This window comes from Brachycentrus maculatus, unplaced genomic scaffold (assembly GCF_059751285.1).
Source record: "Brachycentrus maculatus isolate JH-2025_06_01 unplaced genomic scaffold, ASM5975128v1 h1tg000469l, whole genome shotgun sequence".
In the NCBI taxonomy this organism is placed as follows: Eukaryota; Metazoa; Arthropoda; class Insecta; order Trichoptera; family Brachycentridae; genus Brachycentrus; species Brachycentrus maculatus.
Genome location: NW_028281216.1, coordinates 597,423 through 609,197, shown reverse-complemented (window position 1 = coordinate 609,197; position 11,775 = coordinate 597,423). Strand labels below are relative to the sequence as shown.

General features: G+C 31.1%; 1 protein-coding gene across 1 annotated transcript; it reads left to right on the top strand.

The window, feature by feature from the left end:
* The first annotated feature begins 1,421 nt into the window (after window positions 1-1,421).
* On the top strand, window positions 1,422-9,999 carry LOC148302269 (uncharacterized). Its single transcript, XM_088271893.1, has 4 exons — window positions 1,422-2,328; window positions 3,048-3,487; window positions 7,019-7,862; window positions 9,426-9,999. The coding sequence occupies exons 1-4, from the start codon at window positions 1,537-1,539 to the stop codon at window positions 9,864-9,866; spliced, it is 2,517 nt and encodes an 838-aa protein (XP_088128019.1). The 5' UTR covers window positions 1,422-1,536; the 3' UTR covers window positions 9,867-9,999.
* Window positions 10,000-11,775: the final 1,776 nt, after the last annotated feature.

The following is an 11,775-nucleotide window of genomic DNA, read 5'->3' as shown; positions in this document are numbered from 1 at the left end:
TTCTAACGCAAACTGGTGTAAAAATAATTTTAATAAAAATTGAAAAGGATTTTTTCAGACGTCTCCTAGAATGTAAAATAATTAGGGAAAAATCTTATATAGATTTCATGAAGGTTTCTGCTTATAAAACCTTACTTATCTCAACCATAGATGTCGCCAATGAAGTAGAATAAAGTTATTTGAGTAGTGTACGAAAGATTCGTTCAGATCAACCATTCAACTGATCAGGCTTAGTACAATCTTCGTTTCTTGAAAAGATAAACTCGAAATTTTCAATTGAAAAATTAAATAAATAACCTCACTACAATTTAAACACATAAAATTCCAGAATAATTAAAGAAAATTAAATTAAATTTATTATTAGATTAAAACCAATATTTTTAGCTTTTCCACTTTTTTATTTGACCAGCGACCGGGTTTCGTCGTTACCGACATCATCAGACTGGGCTGATGATGTCGGTAACGACGAAACCCGGTCGCTGGTCAAATAAAAAAGTGGAAAAGCTAAGAATATTGGTTTTAATCTAATAATAAATTAAAAATGCAATTCCATCACGAAGTGTCAGTGGATAATATAAATCTATTAAAATTAAATTTATCAATTCTAGAATATTTATAATATAGCACTACCCCTATTAATACATTTAAGCATTAAAGAACCGTCTAAAGAAGACTCGAATTGAATTATTTAAACGTGTAGTACAGTGAAAATTAAAAAAAAACTATTTTTCCACGGTGTTCAATTTTGTGCTTGCATATAAATTATAACGATACCCATGGAGGGTAAATTGATCAAATATTTTTAAACTCTTGAGAAAAATTTCAAACTTTTCAATAAAATTACGGTTGTAATTCCCGCAAAAATATTTAACGGCCAATCGCAGAACACACATCGCTCACTCCTTTCAAGAACGTCATAAAACAAAAAACTTAATTTATCAGGAGAACGTTTTTAAAGTTTAAAAATATAATACAAAATATTAAAAATAAATATCAAGCCACTTATAGAACTTTTTACTATTCAACAGATCTTTTTAGGTAAAACCTGAAGGTTGTTTCTCCATTTGAAAAATATTTAGTAAATTTAAAAAAATAATTAAACAATACCTTTTCTTCAAAATGCAAAAACAACACTTTCTGCCCTGTAGCGGGTAAATATTAAGTTAAAAATATTCCGCTTTTGCTGGGATATAGTACATTTTCTGGGCATTCCGAAAACATGCACAACTGAAAATTGGCGATTTTTAATTTTTGACGTTCTTAATTACGTATCCTAGGGTAGATACTCCAGGTAGGTACTCTAGGCAAATTACCGGTAGAAACAAAGAGGGGGTATAGCTTGAACGAGCTCTAATGTTCTAGCTGATCCGTATTTAGCATTCATACGATAATATTTGTGCTTCAGTACGTCTCAAGTCTTTGCCTGCAGCTGTTCGCACGTTCGTTGTGTAACTGTTTGATTTTATGAATCTGCGATAGTGTGGACACGCCTTTGTGTAACGTAAACATTTCCTAAATTTTGTTTTGATTGTCATCATGGCAACTGTGGATAATATCGAGTTACCAAATGATTTCTTCAAGGATCTTGTTCACGATTTAATAAGAAAAGAACAGTTTAAGAATTTCACGATGGATATCACGCCAGCCATTCCCGCGGGAGAGAACTACATCGGATTTCTATACAGAATACAGATTAAAGGTGTCAAAAATGACGGCGAAAAAGGAGAACTTAGCATTATACTTAAAATTCCTCCTCAACTGGAGATAGTGAGAGAAAAGTTTCCCGTTGATGAAGTGTACAAAACGGAGGTTTACATGTACAACGTAGCGCTTCCAGAACTGTGCGCCATCCAGGACAAGTTCAAGATGCCCGAATCGGAAAAGTTTAAATTCATCAAATGTTACGCGGCTAAATCAGAAACCTTAAAGGAGTATCTCGTCCTCGATGACATGCGCGCCAAGGGTTACAGGATGGCCAACAGAAGACAGGCACTGAGCCTCAAGCATTTGAAGGTGGTTCTTCAACGCATGGCAAGCTTCCACGCCCTGTCGTTCACGGCGAAGAAGCAAAATCCCGAGAGGTTCGAAGAGTACACGAAGCATGTTGGCGGTTTCAAAGACTTCGCTACGATTGCGACATTCGTTGATTTGGCCAAGCAGAGGGGATTGTCAGTGGTGGATGACCCTATTATGAAGGAGCGGGTTGCAAAATTCACAGAAAATACGATGGAAATGCTAGAGTCGTATTTGAAGATAGACTCTATAAAACCTTATACCGTAATTTGCCATGGAGACTTTTGGAATAACAATTTACTGTTTCGGTTCGAGGTAAGAAAATAAATATCATAAAATAATATACCTAAATATTTACATATATATATATGTATATATATATATATATATATATATATATATATATATATATATATATTTTATTTATATATATATATATATATATATATATATATATATATATATATATATATATATATATATATATATATATATATATATATATATATATATACCGCCTCCGTAGTGTAATGGTCAGCATACTTGGCTACCGTTCTGGAGGTCCCGGGTTCGATTCCCAGGGGGGGTAATTAAATTAAATTGATTTTTTCACTGTTATATTTATTCATCATTACCCTGGACTGGTACCTGAAGCGGAGGGCTGATCACCTTTCCTTTATGTGTTTACGATCAAGATAACACTGCGTTTATATGATGCAGTGCCCTATGCACCATTGGGGTGCGGATAAGGGTTTGAAGATATATATATATATATATATATATATATATATATATATATATATATATATATATATATATATATATATATATATATATATATATATATATATATATATATATATATATATATTTGTATGTATATAATTAAACAAAATGGATGTAGCGTGACACTTGCATCTCAACGTTTTATCCACAGGAGTAAATTTACGTCTTACGCAGGTGTTCAAAAATGATAGATAAATGTATTGGAGTTCTTTTTACATACATAATTTGGATAATTTATTTATTCGCAGAACGATGAACCAGTTGACGCGATGCTGTTAGATTGGCAGGTGTGTCGTCATTCATCACCAGTTACCGACATAGCCTACATGATCTTCGCAGGGTCGGATTACGAGACCAGGAAGGAGCACTTCCAATACCTGATGGACTTCTACCACGAGAGTCTCTCCAGGAACCTGAGCTACATGGACTGTGACGTGGAGGAGGTCTATCCGAAGGCGATCTTCGAACAGCAGTTGAAAACGTACCTGCCCTACGGACTTTTCATGGGATTTATGCTGCTACCGATAGTATTGGGAGAAGCGGAAGACATTCCCGACATGGATGCCATGTTCTCGAAAGATCCGAATGAATTGACTCTGAGTGATGTGGAATTCGTCAATAAAGACTCTTCGAGCCGTTTTAAAATCCGTTTGACAGGCGTGTTCCAGACATTTATGGATATGAATATGATATAAGTAACTAATATAGCTAATCTAATGTGCAAAGGCAAATAGCTGCAAGTTAAAAATAGTAGTTTTGAATAAACGCGTTTATAGTAAACTTAAAATGATGCTTTTCGCCAATACATTATATATGTATCAAATTTATACAATTTTGCGGCTACTTGGATAATGAATATCTCAGTAAAGAAAAGGGATAGAGCAAATCTTTGATTGTAGCCAATTATAAGAATGCTCTGAGCCATATTATGCCAAACAGCCGCAACTTGAGTTACGGATAGTTGCCTTTACGCATTAGTAATAATATACAAATAAATATTTTTTTACATGGTAAATACCACTTTTTAGCTTATGTTTTTATTATTTACAAAATTACTTCAAATTCATACTATTTATGTGAGCCTAAGCAGCTCATTATTAGAAATAGGTATCAAACTGTGGTAGAGTGGGCTCGAACCGAGAAACTCTAACGCGACACTAACCACGGGACCATAACCCGACACACTGTACAAACATATTCCATACATATTCAATGTATGGAAACGCTTGACAATAGATTTTTGTAAATAGTTATATTTACTATGGAAAAATTTCATTTGTGTGCTACAAAGTGACCACTTAAAAACGTTTTTATTATTGTACGATAATTCCACATTTTAAATGTATAAATAATGAGAATGTATTTATTAGATTGAAGTTTTGTACAGACATGGCTTGGTGTAACTGCATTTATAATATATAATAAAATAACAACTACATACATAGTTTTTTCCAAATATTCATATTTTATTCGACCAGTGAATTTTAGTTCTATTTAAATACAAATATGTAAACTCATACACGCATACACACACACACACACATACATATATATATATATATATATATATATATATATATATATATATATATATATATATATATATATATATATATATATGTACATAAATATATATATATATATATATATATATATATATATATATATATATATATATATATATATATATATATATATATATATATATATATATATATATATATATACATATATATATAATTATGTATATGGATCGTAATGCCGTGTGGGCTAAATAGTCAAAATGATTTTGAAACATAATGAGTAGATATAATTTTCTAGATTGAAAGAGAATTCGGATAATTTACCGAAAGAAATGCGAAATTTAGCAACATATTATTTTCATTTTCAATTCTATAAATATGTATAAACAAAGCTTGACATTCTATAATCGTGAAGTCGGATTTTTGATCGATTGTTTTAATCAGTAAATCAGATAAATTAAATTAAAATGAACACTTTCACGATGACTGTCAAAATGTGGCCCATCATTCTTATCAAAAAATTATTATTATTTTCGATCATCAATTTTTTTATTATTTCATATTATGGATGATAAGAGTAATAAATTACACTTCATACATCATTATCGATAAATTTAGGCCAATATTTGATAAATTTAATGCATTGATAAAATTTCGCTAATTTGCCATAACAAATTTCTTTACATCTCACCAATAGATGTCTCTAGTGAAGTTTGCCATAACAAATTTCTTTACATCTCACCAATAGATGTCTCTAGTGAAGTTCTAGTGATTCAAGAACAAGGTTTCTAAATTGGTTCAAATATAAAGAAATTCCAAGAATTTGAGTAGTGTGGTTGTCAATAATGGGTAGAATTGGTGAATGTTACACGTGTGTAAAGTGATCACTTAAACCAGCCTATGACGGTCGTCAGCCCCGTAAATGCCCAGACTTCCATATTCTTCTTCATCTTTGATGAGATGTCAAAAAATAATTGCCATAACAATATGAAAATTTATATCTCTAATAGTATTTTGGAATGATTGTAACCATTTAAAAAGCTTCACTCATTTATGAGAAAAACGCGATAATTCAAATTTAGAGTTTTAAGGCGAATTTCACAAATAGTATTTAGAAATGATTGTATCCATTTATATAAGCCTCCACTCATTTGCAAGAACAAAGTGATAATTCAAATTTAGAATTTTAAAACATATTTCTCAAATAGTATTGTGAAATGATTGTATCTATTTATATAAGCCTCCACTCGTTTTCAAGAACAGAGTGATAATTCAAATTTAGAATTTTAAAACATATTTCTCAAATAGTATTGTGAAATGATTGTATCTATTTATATAAGCCTCCACTCATTTTCAAGAACAAAGTGATAATTCAAATTTAGAATTTTAAAACATATTTCTCAAATAGTATTGTGAAATGATTGTATCTATTTATATAAGCCTCCACTCGTTTTCAAGAACAGAGTGATAATTCAAATTTAGAATTTTAAAACATATTTCTCAAATAGTATTGTGAAATGATTGTATCTATTTATATAAGCCTCCTCTCATTTTCAAGAACAAAGTGATAATTCAAATTTAGAATTTTAAAACATATTTCTCAAATAGTATTGTGAAATGATTGTATCTATTTATATAAGCCTCCACTCATTTTCAAGAACAGAGTGATAATTCAAATTTAGAATTTTACAGCATATTTCTCAAATAGTATTTTAAAATGATTATACCATTTATATAAGCCTCCACTCATTTGCAAGAACAAAGTGATAATTCAAAATTAGAAGTTTAAAGAATATCTCAAATAGTATTCTGCTACGAAATATGGCCACACATTTCGCTATTATTGTACGAAAATGAATTACTAAGACTCAATTTTATCAAATTATTCTAAAATAATATATCGACATGACTATTATGAGTTTAAATTAATTTGTTCAGAACAATTACATAAAATCATGGGTTTCAACCTCTGCCTTGTTGCGTATATAACATTTGTCTAGCCTGCCACCAGTTTGATGATGTCGGTAACGACAAAACCCGATCACTGGTCACTTAAAATAAGTTTGAAAAAACTATATAGTTGTAATTTTATTATATATAATAAATTATAGTTTCATGGAGAAATGTAATACGAATCATAAAAATTATTAGTTAAATAAATAAATAATTTCGAAATATGTTGGTTAGTCAAAAGTGCTATTAAATGTCATATTAAGAATTATCCACATGCCAGTTCCCATCACCATCTTTTGATTTTTTTTTGTAAAGTAATAAATCTGAAATCCCTTTTCACAGATTCATTCCTAATTGTATTGGTTCTAGAAAAGACTTGATGCATATTTTTTAATCAGTTTTCTATTAATGGTATATAAAAAGATTTATTCAAAATATCGTAAAAATTATTTTTTTTCGATAACATTAACATCAAAAAATCGGACATGTAAATATATTGATTGATTGACGAAAAGAAACGAAACGCAGCGTAAGTATGTCAAATTCAAATGACGATTGCAGTCAACTCCGCATAATACCGGTGTGAAAAACAGATTGGTTTGTCAGTTAGTCCCGTGCTGTTCCGTTGTGAGTTACTCAGTATCTTAGTGCTAAGATTATAAGCGCCGTACAGCCTGCATAAACAAAATTCCATAAACACACTCAAGGTAGGCAAAGTGATAAAAGTTATAAAAAATATTTAGGCATATTCAAATCACATTCTTGTTTTCGCCGCTAACGGGAAGTACCATTATGAATAACGACGAAATAATGGAGTTTCTCAATACCGGGCATATGAAAATTGCCTTAAACGACGTCATACAGCGCGAAGGGCTTCAAAAGTTCACAGTGAGTGCTACATCTGCGTCTGATAAAGGAGAAAACTTTCTTGGGATGCTTTGCAGAATCAAAGTAAATGGAGTGAAAAATGATGGAAAAGAATCGCAACTGAGCTTGATTGTAAAGGTCCCTCCGATATCTGAAATAATGAGAGAAAAGTTTCCTTTAGACATAGTCTATTACACGGAAGTCTACGCATATAAGGAGGTGTTTCCAAAATTGAGCATGTTACAAGATTCCTTCGGAATTCCCGATTCGGAAAAGTTTACACCGGTCAAATGCTACGAAGCCAGTTCGGAAAAATTAAAAGAATACCTGATCTTAGAAGACCTACATCTCAAAGACTTCAAAATGACCAACAGACGGGAAGCATTAGATATTCAGCATCTGAAATTAGTTCTAAGAAACATGGCCAGTTTTCACGCATTGTCATTTGTTTTGAAAAAAACGGAACCGGATCAGTTTCAAGAACTAACGAATCACGTCGGAGGAATTGGGGGTTACGGAGCATTCTCAGAATACTTTGGCATAGCTCAGGAAAGGGCTTTGGCTGTATGGGATGACCCGGTCTGGGCAGATAAACTAGCCAAATTCACAGCCGACACCATGAGTAAAATAGATTTTTACGTCGACCCGGAGTCTGCAAAACCATACTCTGTACTGTGTCATGGGGATTACTGGAACAACAACATGTTATTTCGATATAAGGTAAACCTGGAATTTTACTATTATCAACAATATAGTATCAAACTTATGATTGATAATTATCTATTTTTATTTTATTTATCATAATCTAATGATCGAAATGAGGTCGATTACAATATTATCAGGTACGGCGTTGCGTGTTAACCAGAATTATTTTTATTTGTGTATTTCTTACACAGTTCAAACAATATACAATATATATATATATATATATATATATATATATATATATATATATATATATATATATATATATATATATATATATATATATATATATATATATATATATATATATATATATATATATATATATATATATATATATATATATATATATGTATGTATATATATATATATATACATATATATATATATATATATATATATATATATATATATATATATATATATATATATATATATATATATATATATATATATATATATATATATATATATATATATATATGTGTGTAAACATTTAGTAATTTCTTTTGGGACTTGAACAATGAACATGTGAACATACGACTATTTCTTAACAATAATATATATTTACATATCACTCACTCCTTTCAAGAACGTCATAAATAAAAAAAACTTGATTTTTCAGGAGAACGTTTTTAAAGTTTAAAAATATTATACAATGTATTAAAAATAAATATCAAGCCACTTATTGAACTTTTTACTGTGCAACAGATCTTCTTAGGTAAAACCTGAAGGTTTTTTCTCCATTTGAAAAATATTTAGTACGCTTAAAAAAATAATTAAACAATACATTTTTTTCAAAATGCAAAAACAACACTTTCTTTCCTGTAGCGGGTAAATATTAAGTTAAAAATATCCCTGTTTTGCTGGGATATAGTACATTTTCTGGGCATTCCGAAAACGTGCACAACTGAAAATTGACGATTTTTGATTTATGATGTTCTTGAAAGGAGTGAGCGATATGTGGTATAGTAAAATTATATTGGTACAAGCTTTGCTAATAAAAAAAAATTATCTAAAAGAGAAACAAAAATCCATTATCTTTTTTAGTTTTAGAGGAAAATATCTAAATGCCTATACCACTCGCCTTTATAATAATTATCCCATTTTTTTAATAAATATAATGATCTGTGAAATTCTCAAAAACCTCTTGAGAGCACACATGATCTTTCTGCGTGACAGTTAATTTTCCGATGGGTACATTTTAATGTATTCTCTGCATTAATTTTCGATAGAAGAAAGGTCTAGACCACAAGTTCTCAAACTTTTTTGGTCTAGCACCCCCTGCTAAAATATTTGGCCAATTCAACAGACAAAATTGCCAGAATATCCTCTTACAGAGAGGGCAAGAATACAAACATATTGTCCACTTTTCAGTCGTCTATTTTATAACCTAAGGCCTCTAGTATCACGCAAAATGTCTCCCTAGCCAACCTATGGTTTAGACTCGAGAGTCTAGACGAAAAGCGTATCACGTCCTTGCGCGGAGAAGATTATATTTCCTCTTAATCGGAATCAGCTTAATATTCTCGTTTTCCCTTTTATGTCAATGATAACAGGTATTTCCTTTAATTTTAGGACAACGAGCCAATAGATGTGATCCTGGTTGATTGGCAAGTGACTCGTCATGCTTCTCCAATCACGGACATAGTGTACATGATCTTCTCCAGCACTGATTACGAAACGAGGAGAGATCACTTCGACTCCCTGATGGACCACTATTACAAGAGTTTAGCCAAGAGCTTACACTACATGAAATGCGACATAGAAGACCACTACCCGAGACGGATATTCAAAGAGCATTTGAAGAAGTTTATGCCGTATGGACTATTCACAGCTTTATTACTATTACCAGCTGTTTTAGGTGAAGCGGAAGACATTCCCGACATAGATGAATTTTTACTAAAAGACAACCTTGTATTGGAAGACGTGAGATTTGTAAACAAGCAATCATCAAACCGCTACAAAACTCGTTTTACCGGAGTATTTCAAACATTCATTGATATGGGTTTTGTCTAATGTTTGAAATTGATTTCGTATAAAAATATTTTTTCATATGAATTAATGTATAAATTATTTTTGAAGTGGTATTACACAAAGTGAACGATGAATGCCAAGGAGAATTAATTTTGATTCAATTCAGTTCAATCCACTTTTATATTTTTACAAAAATGTTAGTAATATTAGTATTTAGCCACTCACCGAGATTTTTATGTCTACCGGTTTCGAGACGTACCCCTTTCTTCGTCAGGACAATCACTATAATAGCATGCAAACAATACTACACACCACCATAGCACTATTCACACACTTACAACTACACAAAATGTTTATCACATGTGATTTTGGTCGACCCGAGGACCAACATGCACTAGGGGTTGCAGAATAAACATGCCTCGGCTCGAAAGCAGAGGTCTGACATGGACTACAGAGTCCTGATGAAGTGATGAGCACGTCTCGAAACCGGTAGACATAGAAGTAAAAATGACTAACCACAAAATTTACAACATTTTGAGTGTGTTCAAATACTTGTTAACAAATTTGGATTATCTCCAATTATAGGAGTAATTTTTCAAATGATTTTTTGACATCTCATCAAAGATGAAGAAGAATATGGAAATCTGGGCATTTACGAGGCATCGAAGGCAATGTGTGCTTTCTATTTGATTTGTTTTCCATGTAACCAAAGTGAGCCTCAGCGATGCGTCGCCCGATACACCTAGTTTGCAATAAAACATACTTCAGCAATGCATTGCAGCTCCATCTTATAGCATAGACTCACTGAATACAGAGTTTTAGTGTCAATGTCGTGTAATGGAGAATGTTTATTTCCAAGATAGAAACTCATAAAACGTTTGAACTAGGCGTTTGTTCATGCATGGACTGCCGATTACCATAAACTTTAAACCAGTTTTATGTCAATTCCTTGCAAAATATGCTAATCCTATTGAATATTTGTCATGGAAAATAAAATAAAATAAAATACATGTACAATAAATGATATCCATCAAAAATAAAAATAAAATAAAACATCCGTATATTCTATTTATTGTTTCGGCATTAACTCTGTAGTAAGACATGTTACAATGATTAAAGAAAACACTTGTTTTTTACCACTTGAGTTTTATTATAGACTAAATGTTTCAGAAGTTAAACTTCCATCGTTCAGGTCTGTATAATAGTTATTATACAGACCTAAGTGTTTTCTTTAATCATTGTATCCGTATATTCTCATATTTTCGTAGATTCTCGAAATTCAATCGGCAAAATGATGTATGTATGATATACGTTCGAATGGTAAATCAAGCAAAGAATACAAAACTGAGATAATCCAGATTTGTGAACAAGTATTTGGACACACTAAAAAATGTTGTATCTAATGTGTTTGACTATGCAATCCTTTGTGGTAATGAAATTACCAAAAATCAAATTTATGAAACAACAGTGAATTAATGAAAATATTAAAAATGTAACATCAGCCGCCATGAGCATGTGTTGTTTGACATATGTTGCTGTCTATTTTAACAGGTGGCGCTGCCATGGAGGTAAAATTAGGTAATTTTCAATTTTTTTAACGTACCAAAGATTTATACAAAAACATACACGTATTCGTATAAAGTTGTGACAAAGTATGTTTTATTGCAAACTAACTGTACTTGGCTACGCGTTGACGTGGCTTAATCTAGTTAAATGAAAAAGAAAGAAAATATAACGCACACATTTCTAATGTGTATAAATTTCACAATGCGTGAAGCAATGAGAATTATAAAAAAAATATATGTGTTTGATTTTAAGAGAAATATTTGTATTTTTATTATTTACGAAATGCTTCAATTTCATACTATTTCTGTGAGCCTAAGCGGGTCATTATTAGAAATAGGTATCAAATTGTGGTAGAATGGGTTCGAACCAAGAAACTCTGGATCAA

Excerpts from the sequence above, each read along its gene's own strand:
- LOC148302269 (XM_088271893.1), top strand. The coding sequence starts at position 1,537 with ATGGCAACTGTGGATAATATCGAGTTACCAAATGATTTCTTCAAGGAT. Across the intron at positions 2,329-3,047 it reads ATTTACTGTTTCGGTTCGAG|AACGATGAACCAGTTGACGC; the intron begins GTAAGAAAATAA and ends ATTTATTCGCAG. Across the intron at positions 3,488-7,018 it reads ACATTTATGGATATGAATAT|GCATATTCAAATCACATTCT; the intron begins GATATAAGTAAC and ends AAAAATATTTAG.